General features: G+C 48.9%; 9 protein-coding genes across 9 annotated transcripts; 2 read left to right on the forward strand and 7 right to left on the reverse strand.

The window, feature by feature from the left end:
- Nucleotides 1-31: 31 nt before the first annotated feature.
- HSP60 (chaperonin) lies at nt 32-1,903 on the reverse strand (the record flags this gene model as incomplete). The annotated part of the gene is made up of 3 exons (XM_044853660.1): nt 32-1,548; nt 1,601-1,742; nt 1,799-1,903. 3 exons carry the CDS (start codon nt 1,901-1,903, stop codon nt 32-34), a joined length of 1,764 nt encoding a protein of 587 aa, XP_044706330.1.
- A 1,013-nt stretch (nt 1,904-2,916) lies between these two features.
- FPOAC1_009231 (uncharacterized protein) lies at nt 2,917-4,530 on the reverse strand (the record flags this gene model as incomplete). Its single annotated transcript, XM_044853661.1, has 1 exon — nt 2,917-4,530. The coding sequence occupies one exon, from the start codon at nt 4,528-4,530 to the stop codon at nt 2,917-2,919; it is 1,614 nt and encodes a 537-aa protein (XP_044706331.1).
- A 934-nt stretch (nt 4,531-5,464) lies between these two features.
- FPOAC1_009232 (uncharacterized protein) lies at nt 5,465-6,101 on the reverse strand (the record flags this gene model as incomplete). The annotated part of the gene is made up of 4 exons (XM_044853662.1): nt 5,465-5,490; nt 5,545-5,870; nt 5,926-5,978; nt 6,030-6,101. The coding sequence occupies 4 exons, from the start codon at nt 6,099-6,101 to the stop codon at nt 5,465-5,467; spliced, it is 477 nt and encodes a 158-aa protein (XP_044706332.1).
- Nucleotides 6,102-7,127: 1,026 nt separating this feature from the next.
- Nucleotides 7,128-7,559, reverse strand: FPOAC1_009233 (uncharacterized protein; the record flags this gene model as incomplete). The annotated part of the gene is made up of 1 exon (XM_044853663.1): nt 7,128-7,559. The coding sequence occupies one exon, from the start codon at nt 7,557-7,559 to the stop codon at nt 7,128-7,130; it is 432 nt and encodes a 143-aa protein (XP_044706333.1).
- Nucleotides 7,560-8,413: 854 nt separating this feature from the next.
- On the reverse strand, nt 8,414-9,408 carry FPOAC1_009234 (uncharacterized protein; the record flags this gene model as incomplete). Its single annotated transcript, XM_044853664.1, has 3 exons — nt 8,414-8,746; nt 8,842-8,994; nt 9,355-9,408. 3 exons carry the CDS (start codon nt 9,406-9,408, stop codon nt 8,414-8,416), a joined length of 540 nt encoding a protein of 179 aa, XP_044706334.1.
- Nucleotides 9,409-9,903: 495 nt separating this feature from the next.
- Nucleotides 9,904-10,707, reverse strand: FPOAC1_009235 (uncharacterized protein; the record flags this gene model as incomplete). The annotated part of the gene is made up of 2 exons (XM_044853665.1): nt 9,904-10,575; nt 10,636-10,707. The coding sequence occupies 2 exons, from the start codon at nt 10,705-10,707 to the stop codon at nt 9,904-9,906; spliced, it is 744 nt and encodes a 247-aa protein (XP_044706335.1).
- Nucleotides 10,708-13,799: 3,092 nt separating this feature from the next.
- FPOAC1_009236 (uncharacterized protein) lies at nt 13,800-15,155 on the forward strand (the record flags this gene model as incomplete). Its single annotated transcript, XM_044853666.1, has 3 exons — nt 13,800-13,840; nt 14,128-15,072; nt 15,131-15,155. The coding sequence occupies 3 exons, from the start codon at nt 13,800-13,802 to the stop codon at nt 15,153-15,155; spliced, it is 1,011 nt and encodes a 336-aa protein (XP_044706336.1).
- A 749-nt stretch (nt 15,156-15,904) lies between these two features.
- Nucleotides 15,905-16,582, reverse strand: FPOAC1_009237 (uncharacterized protein; the record flags this gene model as incomplete). Its single annotated transcript, XM_044853667.1, has 3 exons — nt 15,905-15,971; nt 16,023-16,295; nt 16,422-16,582. 3 exons carry the CDS (start codon nt 16,580-16,582, stop codon nt 15,905-15,907), a joined length of 501 nt encoding a protein of 166 aa, XP_044706337.1.
- Nucleotides 16,583-17,077: 495 nt separating this feature from the next.
- On the forward strand, nt 17,078-18,526 carry FPOAC1_009238 (uncharacterized protein; the record flags this gene model as incomplete). The annotated part of the gene is made up of 4 exons (XM_044853668.1): nt 17,078-17,244; nt 17,341-17,646; nt 18,153-18,431; nt 18,481-18,526. 4 exons carry the CDS (start codon nt 17,078-17,080, stop codon nt 18,524-18,526), a joined length of 798 nt encoding a protein of 265 aa, XP_044706338.1.
- Nucleotides 18,527-19,301: the final 775 nt, after the last annotated feature.

A 19,301-nucleotide genomic window follows, 5' to 3' on the forward strand; every position in this document is an offset into this window, starting at 1 on the left:
AACACAACGTAAAGTCATATCATTCCGTCTCTTACATCATACCTCCCATGCCACCCATGCCGCCCATACCTCCCATGCCGCCCATAGGAGGACCACCGGCACCCTTCTCCTCGGGGGCGTCGACGATAGCGACCTCGGTGGTACCGAGAAGAGAGGCGACACCACTGGCGTCAATGAGACCGGTTCGGACGACCTTGAAGGGATCGAGGATACCAGCGTTGATCATGTCAACGTACTCGCCCTTGGAGCTGTCGAAACCCTTGTTGAAGTCACCAGCGTGCTCGTCGGTGAGCTTGCCAACAACAACAGAGCTCTCAAGACCGGCGTTCTCGATGATGGTTCGGGCGGGACGGGTGATGGCGTTCTTGACGATGCTAACACCGAGCTGCTGGTCAAAGTTGGAAGTGGGGACCTCGTTGAGAGCGTGGGCAGAGGCCTTGATGAGGGCAGTACCACCACCGGGCAGGATACCCTCCTCGACGGCAGCGCGGGTGGCGTTCAGAGCATCGACGAATCGATCCTTCTTCTCGCCAACCTCGACCTCGGAAGAGCCACCAACCTTGATGACGGCAACACCGCCAGAGAGCTTAGCAAGACGCTCCTGGAGCTTCTCCTTCTCGTACTCGGAGGTGGTGGGGTCGGCAATGACACCACGGATCTGCTCACATCGCTGAGCAATGGCATCCTTGCTGCCGCCACCGTTCAAAACAATGGTGTCCTCCTTGGTGATGGTGATGGAGCCAGTGGATCCAAGCATGTCGGGGGTGGCCTTGTCAAGCTTGATGTCAAGCTCATCAGTGAAAACGGTACCGTCGGTGAGGATGGCGAGATCGCCAAGGATGGACTTGCGGTTGTCACCGAAACCAGGGGCCTTGACAGCCGCAACCTGGAGCTGGCCACGGAGCTTGTTCAGAATGCAGACAGCGAGAGCCTCACCCTCAATGTCCTCAGCAATGATGACCAGAGGTCGGCGCTGCTGGGTGGAGACCTCAAGAGCGGGGATGATGTCCTGGACAGCAGAGATCTTCTTCTCGGAGAGGAGGATGAGAGGATTCTCGAACTCAACCTTCTGGGACTTGGTGTCGGTGATGAAGTAGGGGGAGACGAATCCGCGGTCGAATCGCATACCCTCGGTGACCTCGAGCTCATCGGCAACAGTCTTGCCCTCCTTGCAGGTGATGACACCCTCCTTGCCAACCTTCTCCATGGCGTTGGCAATCATCTGGCCAATGTGGACGTCGCCGTTGGCAGAGATGGTAGCGACCTGAGCGATCTCAGCGCTGGTGGTGATGTCTCGCTTGTTCTTCTGGAGGAACGAGACGACGGCCTCAACAGCAGCCTGGATACCGCGGCGGAGGTCCATAGGGTTGCAGCCGGCCGCAACGTTCTTGACGGTCTCGGAGAAGATGGCACGGGCGAGAACGGTAGCGGTGGTAGTACCGTCACCAGCGACCTCGTTGGTCTTGGAGGCAACATCCTGGAGGAGCTTGGCACCGAGGTTCTCGAACTTGTCCTTGAGGCTCACAGCGCGGGCAACAGTAACACCGTCTAAAATGAGTTAGTTTGAGGTTTGTAAACTGATCTTTTGGGTTATACGAACCCTTGGTGATCTTGGGAGAGCCAAAGCTGGACTCAATGAGGACATTTCGGCCCTTGGGACCGAGTGTGGTAGCGACGGCCTTGGCGAGAGTGTCGACACCAGCGAGGAGAGCGGCACGACCCTCAACACCGAACTTGAGCTCCTAGATAAATTGTTAGTAGTCAATTCTACTGCTATGACGTCCGAGTACCATCGTACCTTGTGAGCAAATCGGACCTGCTGGCTAAGGCTGCCAGCTCGGTACTTGGTGGCCGCCGAGGACAAAGCAGAGGCTCGGGCCCGGGTGTTCAGTGCGCGCTGCATGATTGTGGAATTATGGGGTATATGGTAGAACTACAAGAAAAGGAGAAAAGAGAAACGCTCGTGAGGAATTCGGCCTTGGGGGAGAGGACGGACGAGGAAAAGAGGTTGGGAGAGGTGAGGGAGACAAAAGGTTGAGTTCATATGATGGCGAGCGACTGAGAAGCTCCCAAAAAAATGGAATCGTCCCCGTCGCTCGGAGTGTCGGATTCGGTGAAACCCAGAAGCGACACTAAACCGAATACGTACAAACCCCACTGGCCATTGACTTCTACACCTTTCCAGCGACATCTGTGAAGCTCGCTGCTAAACGCCCTGGAAGGTTTGGAAACGGGGCAGTTGAAGGCCTGGAACTCATATTACCGGGGCCATAGCCGAGAACAGCACTGAAAGCAGAACAAAGGGCGCCTCTCTGACTGGATACTGACGGGTCACGCTCGGCTTTCAATGTCCTCTCTCCATGACTGGACTCCACTGACAATGTTGCATGACAAATGAATCGTCTGGGGTTCGCCGATTTTCCATGGGGCCCAACCGTGTAAGTTGTCTGGCCAGCATCAGGTTGACATGCTGCAAGATATCGATCTTTGGTGTTTCCTTATCCCATACCATGTCTAAGGCTACCATATAACTAGACCCTGAAATACTGCTTGGTCGTGCCTGTCATTATAAAAATCCTTTGTGTGTTGAGAGCATGCTAAGACGTCGAGACGATGAGAATCTGGTTATGTAAAGCCCAAAGCATCGTGGTTGGCAGGATGACAATCAAGAGGAGCAAAGCCGATCAGCATGGATTTCACAATGACATTGGCGTTGAAGTTTTCAAAAATTTATTAAGAATCAAATACCACAAGTGCAAGCAATAGCACGAACCAACTCAAATCCCGTATCGTTACAGCCAACTCGAAGGCCATGACAAGCATATGATGTTGTCACTATGTACATCAAGTTGATCAATCTGTGCCGGATGCAGTTCATCTACATGATGAATCCTAATACTCAGTTCCATCTCCCATCTAGTTGCGCGCGATGCGGCGGCGCTTGAACTTGCTGACCATGCGGTAGAGCGAGGATCGTTCACTTCGCTCAGTAACCTCGACGTCAGTGGTAGCCTTCTTCTTCTCAGGCTTCTTGCAGGCAGCGGCCCAAGCCTTGGTGTTGAGTTCAAGCTTGTCGTGGGTGTCTACGGTCGTGTCGTTCGAAGACACACTCTCGCTCGCAGACATGTCGTGGCGAACTCCTTGCTGCCAGATATCAACAGCGGACTCGAGAGCCTGGCGAGCGTGTAGTCGAGCGGTCTCCTCAATGCTCTCCGCGACTGCCTTCTTAATGACATGAGGGAGCTCGTACGACAAGTTGCTAACAAGCTGATTGGCACTCGCGAGGTTCTGGGCTGTTGCGTAGTTGTTGTAGGCCTGAGGCTCAAGAAGTTCTTGCATGCGAGCAATGTGGGCATGCTGGAGATTGAGATGCTCTCGCACGGCTTGGTTCTGCTTCTCAAGAGCGTCGTTTTGCTTCTTGAAGAAACGACTTTCCTTGCGAAGGGAGAAGGATTGGTTCTGGAGAAGGTCATACTGCTGCTGAAGAACGTGGTCCTGTTGTTGGACAATACCAGCCTGATACTGGGTGAGGTTGTTCTGTTGTTGAAGAGCATAGTCTTGTCGTTGGATAGAGTTGCTCTGGTGTTGAAGCATGCCAGCATGATGCTGAGTAATGGCATCGTGACGCTTAGCCAGTTCTTCTTGTTTCTGAGCAACAAAATGTTGGCGCTGAAGAGCATGGTCCTGAGCCTCGACGAAATGACTCTGCTGCTGGAGAAGACCTGTGTGCTGTTCGACATTGGCAGAAAATCGGCCAACATTCATGCGAAGAGGCCCAGTGGCATCAGCAATGCCCTGCTCAATAGTATGCTCGACCATGGAGCAAATGTCATCGTCGACGTTGATGAAGCCATGCTCATTGGGACGACGAACCATGGCGTTGGTGGAATGATAGTAGCGTTGCTCATGCTCAACAGCCTGAAGGTAGTGATTGACACGACGAGCGGCTTCTTGTTGGTTTTCATGGTGCTGAGAGGCGGCACGCTGTTGAATACCCAAGGCAATTTGCTCTCGGAGGTGAACGTACGAAGGGGGAGCTTGCGCCAGATGGTTACCACGGACACGTCGGAGGTAAACGAGAGAGTTGAAGTCGTCAACGACGGCATTAGCATCGAGAGAAGTCTCTGTGGTAGCAGGAAGCTCTCCATTGTGTCGGGCCTCAGCGATCGACAGATACATCAGCTTGATCTCGGAGTGTGTGTAGGCCTGGCCATTGCGGACGGTGACCTTTGCCTCGGTGTTCACAGTGCAGTGGCTCTGCTGGGGAGTCTCGGGGCGTAGGAGAAAAGCCTCGATGGGTGACTCGGGAGGAGAATCGGTCCCAACAAGAGTGTCGCTCTCGAGAGAGGGCTCATACTCAGAGGTATTGCAGTCCTCAATGTTCTGGTCCTTGTGAGTAACGGCAAGCTTCTCGAGGTGAGCAACGACAGGGGACATGGTGTCGTAGTCAGGCGTGATAGTGCCATGCTCGGAGTCGTTTTCCTCGAAGGTGACCTCGAGAGGAGTGCGAGGAGGAGTAGAATCCCACATGGTGAATACTATTCGAATAAAAATGAGTCTCGGTAATAGTAGCAGAACCGATTTATTTTACACGAGTACAGAGATTAGTTCACCTTGGATGTGTTAGCTCGAGGTCAGAGAATGGACGGAAGATGCAATGAACACTCACGAGAAGCAGATTCAACTCGAAGGCTTTCAGAAAGATTCTTGGAGGAAAAGATAAAATCGGCTTTGCCAACGAATTTCAGCGTGTGTAAGATACAATGAGATGACGCTGAAGCTCAATGTTAGTGATAGAGAAAGCCAACTATGAGCGTGGGTGAAGAAGAAGAGAAGAGAAGAGAAGATCTCGGGGCCACGAGCAGGAGAACTGGGGGCACGCGGAGTCAAACGCAACTTAAGAAACCCCTCAATTGGATTGATTTACAAAAGCTATTGTTCAATTCATGTTTGAGCGCGACAATATAACTTGCATGCAGGCTGTGGGGCTTCGATGGCTGCACTTAAACTGGCACTGGCACTGGCACTGGCATTAGCAGTGCCAGCCAGCTGGCGAACGAGTGCCAGCCAGCTCGATTACATCGATCTTGACTAGAATAGTGCGTTTTGAAGAGTCTAGTGTCTGCGCATTTAAGCGAGGGGAGTTCATCCCGTCTTGCAGAAGTTGGCACAGTCAAACATGCAATGTCAACACTCTTTCATGGGAGTTTGAGGCAGTCACATTTTCCACAGTAAGATGATGAAATACGAGAATAATTCATGGCCTTTTACAACAATAACGGCCTACAATCATGACTAGGTATTTGGATGTCCTGAGATTCTCCTTGGTCCGATGCACTGCTACCCCAACTCTGTGCATTCGCTGTTATCCCGATCAGATATCTAGCTTGCAATGAGATCGGTACATTCCGTAGCATTCCTCGTGTTCAAAAACTCATATCCATGTGTGCCCTGATTGAAGTGCTTAGGACTCATCAGAGGCGGGAGCGTCTATGGGGGAGAAGTCAGTAAATGGTGCAGAAAGGGTAACCAAGGTTCTCATACCGGAAAGAGAGTTGGAAGACTCAGCAGCAGCCTCGTCCGGTTCCTCCTTCGGCTCTTGCTCTTCCTTCTTGACCTTACGCTTGGTAGCGGAAGCCTTGGCCTTGGGCTTGGGCTCCTCGTCATCGTCAGACTCCTTCTTGGCCTTGGCTCGAGGAGTTCGGGGCTTTTTGGCACTGCCGGCGGTTTCACCCTTGGCCTTGCGCTTGCTAGGAGTAGTGGGAGTAGCAGGAGGGGTGTCGGTCTTCCCATCTCCGTTGTTGGCGGCGGCGAGAGCACCAGGGCGAGAGATTCCATGGGCCTTGAGCATGCGCTCGTATCGCTTCTGGCTGTTGGGTCACGAGTCAGCATTTTTAGTGGTGAAGAAGGAAGGGAGGTACTTACGCAGCGGCCTTGGTGACGATGTCCAGCTCATCAGCGACGGCCTGGAAGTCAGGCTGAACCTGTTAGTGTCGGAAGCGAGAACATATTGGGTTGTATGAACTTACTCGGCCGTTGCTGGTATGTCCAATGCAGGACACGAGGAACTTGACCTGGTCGATAGGCTCCTGCTTAGACATGATGACGGATATTGAGTCTAGATAGAGTGAGCGATAAACACAAGCTGACAGTGATATGAGGATATAAAATGAGATGAAGGTGCATACAGTGTTTGATGTCGGTGTTATGGTTGAGTGTGCTGACGATCAAGCGTAAACAGGAGGGTGGATGGTGGGAGGATGAAAGGTTGGAGGAGACGAGGGGGATTCAAGTTACAAGCAGGTAAACAAACAGTAAACTGGTTTGTACGGTGCACTGAGATAAACGCTGGCGCTACCACGGACAAGGCAACAGTTTACTGCTAGTGACTTGGAAGACGAGACGAAGAGGCAGCAGCCAAACATAATACTCAACCACCTTTTCTCATACGTGACGTCTAGGAACGCATGGAACGTAGCAATGCAATCAAAGTCACCCCAGTAACCAAATATCAAAATCACTATTCAAAGTAACTCGCATGTGGGTGTCTCTGATATGACAGTCGCTGCCAGCTGCCAGCTTTAACACTGGTACGGAAGTACCAAGAGCGCCCGATTGCCTGCACATTACCTAGGTACCTAGCCCTTGAGGCACTCACAAACTCATTAGAACATGAGCCCGTCCTAAAAGATGTTTCGGGGCTCACAAATGGTATTTCGTAAAACTGAGGTGCCCAAGACAGCCATTCAGGGGTAGGTCCACCTCCATGGTGTACAGCGACACTCAGTAATATTTTCATGTATTAAATAATTAATTATGAAAAAAAAATCCTGTATTGGAAACTTTAGTTCTTCTTCGCCATGATGCATGTGTTCATAATAATTATTTTGAGTAGTCTGATGTACCGCTCTAATGTGAACTTGAAATCGATGGCTTAACACTTGTAATCAACGTCAGATTCACTGCTTCATATATTTTATCAAACTCCTAGTGTCATTGTTCCTATCATCGAGGATATCTAGCCAGATCTCTTTGATACTAGCTCTGATGATGATGTTGTAGTGCAAATTTTGGCACAATACATTCTCCAGGGTACCATTCCCTCAATAGCCCCATTGGCGCATCACTTAATCCATATCCTCATCCGCGTCCTCGCACTTGACATTCTTGCTCTCAGGCTTGACCTCGTCCTTGACACCCTCATCGTCTTCATCATAATCCTCGGATTCAGTCTTCTTGGCCGCCTTCTTGGCGGCAGGCTTGCGGGGGGTGCGAGGCGCGCGAGGCTTCTTGGTGACCTTGTCTCCAGACGCAGCAGCAGCGCCCTTGCGAGGAGTAGAAGTAGCAGAGTCACCGCGCCAGCCATGGCGGACTGACATCTGTCGGAAACGTTCTTTGGCGCATTTGGCGTCTTTGAGACTGAGGGTCTCGGCGACGGCGTCCCAGTCGGCATCCGGCTTCTGGGTCATGTTGTCAAAAATGGCTTTGATGAAACGAAGCTCGCCATCAGTGAGGCCAGTGGGGGAACCATCCTCGCCGGAACTCTTTTTGGCAGGCATGATGATTGATAGGCTACGTTTATGTCAGTGCTTGATAATGCGAGTAGGCGTTCGAGAAGAAAAGAGATACTGACAGTGATGAATGTTTTCAAGATGTTTATAGTGTATGATTATAAGTTCCCTTAAGATTGGGGACTGCTTGCCGTGTGTTGGTTGAGTAATGGTTGTGTGTTGGCTGCAAATTCGCAAAGAAGTCAGGTTGTGAGGATGGAAAGGTTGGATGGAAGGATGGGGGGAGGAGGGGTTTTATGGTTGGGACCAGCCAAGACGAGTGCCAGAGCTGGAGAGTGGATTTTGAGCTACCTACCTAGCTTGAATCAACAATACAAAACACAGTTTGAGAATCACTATTGTCGGGTATGGTCACAGCAACAATAACAAGCTTGCGGTGCCGGTCACTGGCGAGCAGCTGCATGCACAGGCAACAAGGGCAGATAACTGCAGTGCGAAACGCCCCAAGTATACAGGAAATTACTGTTACTCCTCTGGATCTTGTTTATTATGCGGTGAATAAAACCAACTTGGAGGGCCAGATGAGAAGATTGCGCCCCTAGTAACCAACCACTCATTTCCAAAATCCGGAGGGATGGCACTCCTCAACCATGACCCGCATTCTACTCTTGACACCAAATAAATCACTTGGATCATTTCAAGGGATACCAAATATACTAATGTCTCTCTGGACTTGTCAATTCCGTGTCGGGGGTTTTGTACGGTATTATATCGCTACCCTAGCTGTTACATCCTCAGATGATATACCACTTCCATCCCATCAATCATTCCAGACTTTCCACAACTCTCATAGATCGTAGTAAACAGCCCAGATCTTCATGGTTCTCGGTAGAGTTTTGAGACTACTGAAAGAAAGGATACTCGATGGTGATATCCTCAAGGTTGCCAAAGTGGTGCTCCAAGTTCGGATCCTTCTCGGGAGTCTTCTCCGAGTCGCCATCTTCATCCTTGACAGGAGGCTTGGGCATCTCCTCATCGTCATCATCGAAAATGTCGAAAGACTCCTCTTCCTTTTTGACCTTTTTGTTTTTCCCCTTGCCTTTGACGGCGCTGCGAGGGGTGGTGGTCTTGGAGACGCGACCGCCAGCTGACTTTCGGGGAGTGGCGGGGGCACGAGGAGCAGCGGTGGTCTCAGTAGAGATACCCAGCTTGCGCTTGACCTGGCCGAAGCGGACCTAAAGATGTTTGTGTCAGTACGTGGTTGTGACGATAGATACGGGTGGATGATGAAGGGCGACGTCATGGCAAGCATGGGAATGATTAGGCTCACCTTGGCGACGTCGGCATTCTTGAATCCAGCCTCGGTAGCGACAGCGGTCCAGTCAACGTCGGCCTTGTTGCGGGTGTGCTTGACAATGCTGAAGAACAGCATAGCCTCGGCGGCAGTGGGCTCTCTCTTGTTATCGGCCATGGTAGCGATGTTCTATAAAGTGTCAGCTTGGAAGGTCGACCTTTCAGAAGGGAGGACCAAGTATTGTTACATTTGTCTTGTGAAAAGAAATCTAGTATTTATTTGTGGTGCGTTGTTGTAAGAGAAGAAGGAAAAGGAGGAGATGTTTGGTGTGGAGGGAAGAGAGTAAATATGCCAAATGGTGAAGGAGTTTAGGCCTAAATCTTAGGGAAGAAGTAAACCGTAACTGCAGAGAAATTATAAGAGCTTGGGTAACTGCAGAGCCAGTGTTTGATCAGGGAGGATTACTGAGGAAACCGGGCGATTCACTGGGCTGGTGCGCAGGCAGCTTTATGATAGTGAGAGCCTGTTTGCGAAATTAAGTATTCTTACTGTATTTCCTATAGGTGCACTGTTTGTGATATTCTTCCCGCCTTTGACTCTCATTTTGAAGTGCTATGGCACTGCTAACTAATATCGCCAACCTGCTGCACTATAATAGATATATAAGCCATGGAGATTACCTAGTCTTTTGAGAAACACATTTGCATACAGTTTTTAATAGAACGCAAGTTAATATAAAGATATTTCTCATCCTATATTACATATAGAAGCGCTCTTGTACAGCTTTCATGGCGACTTGTGAGTTCCAACAAGGCGAATTCCAGTAACTAACATCCTTTTTTTATCGCCCACCTGTGTTCAACCAGCAAGAAAAGTTGATACTTAAATACAGACCAAAATAGAAACCAGAGATGAGTGAGACCATGATAGTAAGGAGACAAGGGGAAGTAGCCATATAAAAGAAAAGGTCATTGTCATTAAGTCGTATGAAAAAAAAGCAATCTACCATAACGCCAATTTTGTACATTAGCAATCCTCTTCCCGCCAGACTCTCTACCTCTATTCGTGTCATTTTGTCCTTCTTTTTCCGAGCGGGTATCAAAAGGATTGATCATTCAGGTCGTCCATCCATTCAGGGTTGCAATCTACAAGGGACAGAGGACCGTTGAAATCAAGAGCGCCAGGGCTCTGAGCGTCAGCGATGGTAGGCTTGTAGGAGGCCAGGTCATATTGAGTGTCGAACGTATGGAGGAAGGGCGATTGTCCCACGACAATGGGATCCTGGGGTGGCTGTTGGCCCATAAGGTTAGGAGCAGAGTTCGTCGAAGGGCCAAACCCGTTCCTCATTCTCAAATCCTCGAGGGAGGTTGGGCTGAAACCAACGCTTTGTTGAGGTATGTCATCACTGAAAGGAGTGAGGAAACGATGGTTGAAATCGTCTCGAGTGTCGGTTACGTAAGGAGATAAGGTCGAGGCAGGAGAAAACTGCGCAAAATATTGGTTCTGCTCCTGTTTGATAAGAGGACTTTGATGAACTTGAGCATAAGAGGCGAGGCTCGATACAGAGTTTGACTTGGCAAGGCTGCGGTTCTTGGGCTTTTGCTCCTTTTTCGACTTTGTTACTCGACTCTTGTCTTCAGCACGACTTCTCTTTTGTGGCTCGTGACCTTTGACAGTATCACGGAAGCGAGTGAACCGCATTCTTGCAGCGTGGCCGTTTGTGATGGGCTCTAGGAGTACGGGATCTGAGGCGACCGCATTCCAGTCGATCTGAGAAGGATGTTAGGAATATGCTTGTGGGGGTGCGCATGGTTAGGCAGATCAACTTACGTCCTTGAGGTTCTTCTGGTTCAACATGGCCAAGAGTAACCGAGCCATGGCGTTCTCGCTGTTGGGAGTCATTATGAATGGTGTAGTGTGAAAGAAAAGAATAATGGAATTGAATAGAGAATAAAGAAGAAGAATAGTGGATTGTGGCGAGAACGATGCTGCAAATGCAGGCAGAATGACCAATGTTAGATATAGGTAGATTAAAACATGTGAAGCTTCTCTAGGCAGCTATCGGCTTTTTTAGGCGCCTTAGGTATGAAACGTGACGATATCGAAAAATAAAGCGACTCGAGGATAAGGTTGAAAAAGTTGCAGACTCTGAGTCACAGTCACAACCTGACTCTGTGGGCTCGACGAAATGGTTCGGCGAGGTCGAATCTCAACCGAGGACGAATCGAATGGATGAGAACAGCAGATGCGAATGGTTCAATTGCAGGAACTGAGTACGTTCTTGAATCTCAACAAGATGGACGAGGCCGAAGGGGAACAGCCGAGATCAGGCGTATCAGGAGGAAACCCGTCTCTGGAAGGAGGGTCAACAGGGCCCAACGTAGTCGATTTATATGTGCATGTGAAACGTTTATCTGGATGGTAGTTATAGATGGATATTGAGAACAGATGAGGAAGAGATGGAAAAGGGAGGCAGCACTAAGAAAGAGGAAGAGGAAGAGGAAGAGAGGGGGATCTGTGTTATATGTACGAATCCGCCATGCAGTATCTGTTTGCTAAGATCCAACTTAAAAGCGATGCCACACACACCTCTTTGCAGTACATCTACACCCATCCCATCCATCCATCCCGACTCCTTGTGGGGGAGAGTCCAACAGGCAGATACAGGGGGACCTAGGGTCCATCCCAGTCCAGGCACAGCATGGGTCCCCATAGTCCATTACTGCACTGCAGAGAGCCCTGGGGGAGGGAATGTCTGAGATGAGAGAACATCCATGGAAAGGGAGGTCAATGATGGCGACGATGCTCCATAGTTGCCTGAATTAAAATCTCGTCCTGTCGGATTCCAAGACGATCCTTCCCGTTGATGGAAAATGGGGCGCGACGAGGGGCTGCGGTCGGCGCGAACACCGCGTAAAGTGGTTGCTGACCCCCCGCTAAATTCACTAATTCAGAGTCTAAGACAGCACCCCATAGCCTCCGAGACCCCCTGTCACCGGAGCTAGGGGGTGCTGTAGCCATTACGCTTCAGCGGGTGCCGCAGTTCCAGATTCAATTAATGGATTGTTTCTAGAGTCAAGAAGAGATAAGATCAATCTATCAAGACAGATCAATCGTCTTTGACGATATTGATTTGTTTAGGCTTCATCCCGAGAGACACATAAAGTTCGATATTCACATAAACTCTCTATCCTTCCTTAAAGGGTAATGGACGGATTTCGCAAGCTTAAACAGCCAAGGACAATTCAATCAACCAAAGACAAGATTTCTAAATCAAAGCTTCCGACACATCAAGCTAAAGCAGGCTTTGGACAGGGGTGGAGAGCCCAGGAATGGAGTGAAACCACAAAGTGTGACTCATTTCGCGGGTCACCGACGAATTATCAACGGCACTTGAGGTATACGACATGCAGCTACACAGGGGGAGAAAACTTGAAGCCAACCTGGTTGGGCAGCTTGGCGATCCATGGCGACCATGATGGTTGTTTACATTGCCTCGTGGCATTCTACAGATACATTTTCAATTGGTTGAATGGTTTGAATTGAGCTTAAACTTTGATCATGGTGTGTGGACAAGTTCACAGCGATATAAGTATGGATAGTAATTGAGACGAGACAAGAGGGACTGTGCTGGATTTGTTGGTATTCAGAAATGGCCACCTTACGCCCTGACAATCAAAGAATGAAAGAAATTGCAGCATGCAGCCGATCCGCCGAGGCTTGCTTGCTTTGCTTTGCCCTTTTGGCTATCGACGCTCAGCTGAGGGGTGTAGCCTAGAAAAATGTTGATGGATGGAAGCCGAGACGACAAGGACGAAAAGCAGCAATTCGACAACCACGACAGCTGGAGAAGTCTGGAAAATTCATGTGTATATTTTCATGAGGATAAGAATACAAATATCTTGCGATAAAATGCTTCTACGGTCGCGTACAGCCCTCCATTCAATTGTTGGTCGTTATGGAGGGCATGAGATGAAGTGGGTGGGAGACGCGACGGGCGCGCAGCTGGTGGGACCTTGCTCATCAGGAAATGGGAGCGAAAGCACGTGAGAAAAGGCCCCACTTCATGTCCTCTTTTCTTGTCCCCTCTTTGTCTTTCTCGGACCCCTTGCTTCAAAGTGTGGCGCAACATCGAGTCTTTTGCCACTCCACCAACTCCGTTTTCACTACCGTTTCGCTTACGTAGCTACACCTTCTAGACCGTTTCGAGAGAAGTTCGCTTCCTAACTGTATAACTTGGCTTGCAATGCACATGACGTGAGTGTTGTTTGTGTTTGTATATTGTGATGATTGTTGTGTTCAATAAGCTGCATGTCATCAGATCAAGATTTTCATTTGACTCGATAACTTTTCTAATGGTCTCTCCAACGTCTTTGAGGATGGAACTGAACCTAAACAAAACCTAGATGCTGCTTGTTGTTCAACGGCTTCTCTAGGGATCATGGTCACCTTCCTGCTTAATCGTCATTAAACAAAAACAAATCCAACGAGTAGAAGAAAAAGCAAAAGCTTGAGAGAATGATAGCCTACCCAATTACATCTCGATCTGCACAATGATAAGCTCTACCTCTAATGCATCGGAGCCATCATTCATCCGGATCCGACACCTTAGTACAGTACTTACGTAGTGCCTTCCCTACTTCCCCATGCCAAGAAGGTGCAGAGGGATGGGGAGCTTGGACCAATCTGTTCGGTTCAGAGACGCCTTAACTATTATTACCTTGCCTTAGCAATTTCTCACCCAACTACACTACACTATCAATTTTCCCATTGATCCAGCCATTGCCTTAACAGCCTCTAACCTTCTAAAGTCGCGTCGCCGCCTCAATACCCATCAATTCTTGTCAAGTCGACATTGTCAGTAACTGCTCTTGTCCAGTATGAATAGTAAAAACTGGAATGACAGGGCAGACAAAGACTTGTTCTTTACTATTCTCTCTGTTAAAAACATTGGCGTCATAAGCGGCTCGGAATGGACCACTATTGGTAACCATATGAGAAGCCTGGGCTACGGCTTCACCAATGAAGGCTGTCGGTAAGTCCTCTAAACTTTTGCTCTCATATACTTGCTACTTCGTCAATTACATACAATTCTATCTATCCTGCTCGGTTGAACCACAAACTCTTATCACGTCTTAACATTTGGTGTCGGCCCATCATTCTACGCGTCAAAGTTGACTTATACCCACCCACCCGCTCTTATATCACATACACATATATATAATCTACCTACATAACCTCAACATATACAACATTTTCTAAATAAAGACATAACACAATTCTTCTCTAACTTCTACTCAACGAAAACTAACACCATGCCAGCCAGCACTTTCAAGGTCTACGTCGGGCTCAACACAAGGCGGAGACCACTGGCCCTAATGGAGACACAGTACGGAGAAATGACCCAACTATGAATCCTATCACACGTCGCCCTGGACCTGGAAGGGGTCGGCCAAGAAAACAACCACCCGTTCCAGTACCAGGAGCTCCAGGAGAGGGTGCTACCCATCCACCTCTAGCACCCGACATCGTCTCTGGACCACCTCCTCACCCTGCGTCTCCTTATCCCCAGGGTGCTGGTGCCCAGCCTTATGGTCCTGTTTCTGCTGGCCCTCAACCTATGCATCCACAACCAGTCCAGGCTGCTATGAGACCTGGCAGTATCTCTTCTGCACCGCCTACACCACAAGCACCAACTCCTGGCAACGTGGTCCCTGGTCCAGACCCGGTTACATACCCAAGCCCAACTCTTGCGCCTACGCTCCCTCAGGACTCTCCTCACTCACACCCTCTTCAACATGGTCACTCCAGCCAGTCCGGTCAGCAGCCTCAACCTGGTCAGCAGTCCCAATCTGATCAGCAGCCTCAGCCGACTCAAGCTCAGTCAGCTCAACAATCTCAACCTGACCAACAGCCTCACTCAGCCACACAATCTCAGACAGATCAAGAGATAGAGCCCAATTACCAATCTCAGGAGCTTCCGCAAGAACCTCCACGAGAGACTCGCGAAGCTACTGACGCAAGCGCTGCATCTCAACCTCAACCAGTAGAGCAGAACCACGAGCCCCATGTTCTCATGCCTCAAGACCAACTGCAACCGGCACATGGAGATATAGATGCCGATGGCGAAGCAGATATGGAGAACGACGAACCTAGTGCTAAACGACAACGTATGGATTCGCCAGAACCTCCAAAGGGTGATGACATGGACGATGAAGCTGTGTTAGCCCTCGCAGCTCACAATGGTTCCGCGGATTTTGCTTCCGAGTAAGTTATTGTTATTGTCGCCTTCTTGGCGTGAACCGCACAGACTGACCGTTTCTAGTTTTGCTACTTATGGCGAAGCATAGTGGCTCCCTTACTAGACAAACTTGATACCACGGGCATGGGCGTTAAAGACCGGGAGTTGTGTAAATGATCCTTATTATTCCAACGGGCAGATTAGATACGGGCAAGCATGGGATGATATCTACTGCACAGTTTGTTACAACTGGGCGAAATGTTTGTGTATAAAAAGGGGGTTGATGTTTTATTACTGCAGAACAGAGAGGATAAACCATTGTCTATTGATGTCAAATATTTGAACTACATGTACATAGATAAGCAGGTAGCAATTGGGCTTGTTGGTAGAGTTGGGTGACGAGGCTGATTCTTTTATTCCGGTGCCTGGCAGAGGCGCTTGGTTGCTCTGCCTCACAGGATTTGGCCGCAAACATATACACTGCGTAGAAATCAACTTGAACTTTGAGGGTTTCTGTAAAGAAAAAATGATCAAATCATCTTGAGATGAATTCATGTTAGGGAATACTTGGGAAGTAAGTGCTAGGGTTAAACAGAGCCTCTAATGTCGACTAGAATGCCTTGATAAGGGCTGGGTTCCAGTAACCAAGGACTAAATATATACAGTCAGGCAAAGTCCACTTGGTTTTTGTTTTATATTGAGTCGTTGCTCGACAGCATCGCAGAGTGATATCATTGTGGTAGCTACCAGTCCAGTTTGTCGCGGTCATAAATCTCCTGTCCCACCTTTGACCGAGTCTCTCCCGCGTCAATCATCTTTTCTTTGAACCCCTGTCTAGTTTCGGTTATAGAGAGCAATCTACTCCTGGGCCGAGGCGCTGCTTGCGAGCCAGTGCTCAAATCTAGCGTCTTTGTCAGGGGTGGTACTAAACATAAGTCAACAACATATTCTAGACTCAAAGACAGCCATAGCGTACCTGCGCTCACGATCATCCTCGGTCTTGCTCATCTTGACATCCTCGTCCTCTTCCTCCTTCTTGCGCTTCATCTTCTTGGAAAGAGGAGAGTCGACAGTGTCCTCGTCGTCCTCCTCAGACTCGACCTTCTTCTTGCGACCCTTGGCAGGAGTGGCGCGCTTGCGGGGAGTTTTCTTGGAAGTGGGCGTGGTAGCAGGCGCAGGAGAATTGTTCGTAGGGACGTCTCCATGGCGACCCTTGAAGTCGCGCATGATGGACTTGCTGAAGTGCTGGCTGTTTTGATGGTGAGTAAAGGGGCATCGTTACAGCTATGTCGAAAAGTTGAGTGGTGGAGAAGAAAGAGACAAGAGACGAACTTTAGAGATGGGAGAGAGGAAATGAATAAAGTGAAATACATACGAGATGGCATCCTTGGTGAAGGAATACCCAAGAGATTCCATGGAGCTGTGAACCTTGGGCCAGTTGTAGCGCATACGCTCACCATCCTGGGCGCCCATGATGATAGCGACACAAAGATCGCGCTCGGCGTTGGCATCCCACTTCTTCTCAGCAGGAGGCATGACGATGGTTGATAGAATGTTTTGGTAATAATAAAGGTATGCTTCAAGGTAGGTACCTGAGTAGGTAGTTGAGTAGGTAATAGGGGAGGGAGGGTAAGAGGTGGATGAGTACAGTAGAATGGAGAGATGGAAGAATGGAAGTGGGGATGAAATGAAAGATGGTAGAGATTGAATAAAACATTCAAGGGAGGAGAATGTAGGCGAGTAAATTGCAGGCAGTTGTATTGCACCGTGGCCGGGCATTGAATTATTGCTGCACTACGACAACATGGTGGCCAACACTAGGTAGCTCTGCGTTCTTCTGTGAATCATTCCTCTCCTCTTGTCACTTCCAACTGCCTACCTACCTGCACTGCCTGAAGACTTAGCAGCTTACCTTGGTACCTATTTATTTTTCGTTATCCTCTTCCTCAATTTCTTCAACGCAACATCACATCAACACCATCAATCTCATCAACCACCCTCTTCTCATCTAGACACCAACAACTCGACATCATGCCTGGAAAAGCAAGCGACTGGGATAACGCCGAGTTCCTCATGGATCTTGTCGTCGGCCTCTATACTGGTGCCCAGACTAATAAGGGTTTGACTCCTGCCATCAAGGAATCCATCGAGGACTACCTCAAGGCTCGTGGATATTCCACTTCCTTTGACGCTGTTCGGTACGTATTCCTTTTTTTTTTTACCCTTTCTTTCTTCCGGGCTGCAAGTTGTTTTGGCAAACATTGGAAGAAGCCTGTTTCATCTGCTATCCTTAGCCTTAGGAGAGGTTTGAGTATAAAATCTCCTCACATGGCATCTTCTCCCCTCCCAACAACTTCTCCCCTCTCAACTTCTCCTTTCTACTTTTCATTCCTACAACTTGTACTTTCTCTCATCTATCTGTCTATTTACTCATCCAACATCACCATGGTCAAGCGTCAAGTGATGGTCTGGGACGCCAACGTCCATGAGGATATCCTCATCAGTCTTTTTCAGCACATCAAGCCGAGCTCCGATGACTGGACCAATGTCATGAATGATCTTCAGGGGAAGGGATACTCATTCACTGAAAGCGCTCTGCGGTACGAAGTTTCACTCTTTTGGTGGACCGTTTTTGCTTGTTGCCTGCCTACCTGCATATTGGTTTTCTGATTGTCTGCTTGCATCTCTTCCATCTTTATCCTTCAACCTCTTCACACTCCCCGCATCCCCTCTCAATATTTGTGCACCCCCCTTTCATATCTTTTCATCCTTCTTCATCCTTTCTCATCCACCTTTTCACACTATCTACCACGCGTCGTATACACTTAACAGTATATACTTTTGTCTTCTTTTACTTGCTTCATTCATTCACGTCGTCATGCCTCCCAAGCCTACTCGCGGTTGGGATGCCACCTCTCACGAGGACCTCCTACTTGCCCTCTTAGAAGAGATGAAGCCCAACAAAGCCGTCCTCACCAGCGTGGCCGACAAGATGCGCGACAAGGGCTACTCTTACTCATTTGATGCGATCAAGTACTTTTTTTCTTCTCTACTTCTGATGCATTTCCTCAACTGATACCAGGCTAACTTTCATTTCTCTCTCCAGTCAGCACGTCCAGAAGCTTCGAAAGAACCGCGACACCGCTGGGATCCAGAACTCTGGTTCTGAGGCTGGTACTCCTCGCAAGCCTCGGGCTACTGCCCCCAAGACTCCCAAGCGCGCTCCCAAGCGAAAGGCTCCCGCCAAATCTGCTTCCATCCCTGATGAAGACGAAGAGGACCTTGAGGATATGAAGCTGCAGCTAAAGATGGAGGAGACTGACGTCGGGGATGACTCTCTCCTTTCCCCCAAGGGTGTCAAGCGGGCCCGAACTGCTACTCCCAAGTAAGTTTACCTCACGATATATCTGCTAGGTCTCTCTAACAAATCATAGGGCTGAGCCTGAAGCCGACGATGAGCTTGACAGCAGCGAGGTCTAAACCTAGACATCGGTCAGTCGATATCCCTTCCAGTTTGCCCCTGTATTGCGCTAACATCTCAACAGTTTGCCTACGTTGAACTTTTCTTCTATAAATTTGCTGAAGAAACTAAGTTCACGATGAATCGAGGGTGGATATACTGGCTTTGAGGCCCATAGCAGAAAATAAAGGGGGGGGGATAGGCTATGGTGATTTACATATGCCTGCATGTAGTGGCGGATTGCCCAGTATGGTGGGAATATCATGAGCATGTCTCTGATAACTTGAAGAATATCGCCTACAATCGTGCTCGTTGCGCTTACTTGGGTGATGTTCTACTATGCAGTGCTAAAACTTAACACTTCACGATATCTTCTACGCCAACACCGACATCTAACTTGTCATCATAAACCAAGACGAGCCGTCGAAGTCTTATGTTAGATCCATATACTTATGCCGCAATCTTCCTGGACTCGTTATTTTATGTTTCATAGCTTCGTCTATCTGAACTGACTGTTTATTGGATATCCATGACAAACAATAGCCGGCTGGCCTCCTTTCCCCTTTAACGAAGATGATTTTTGTTATTGTCTTACTTGTCCGACGTATTGAAAGTCATTGCGGACTGCTTTCTCGTCAGTTTTCTGCGGACTCCTCCTAGATTGAACGTCACAAGCATACTTCCACACATCCAATTCCAGGTGTTGTAGGAACCAAAAATCTCCCATATTAGCAAGTAGGATACACTTGTTCAGAAAAGAAAACACTATCGGAGTGGACTTTTATATCACCAAGA

This window comes from Fusarium poae, chromosome 3 (genome assembly GCF_019609905.1).
Source record: "Fusarium poae strain DAOMC 252244 chromosome 3, whole genome shotgun sequence".
NCBI lineage: Eukaryota > Fungi > Ascomycota > Sordariomycetes > Hypocreales > Nectriaceae > Fusarium > Fusarium poae.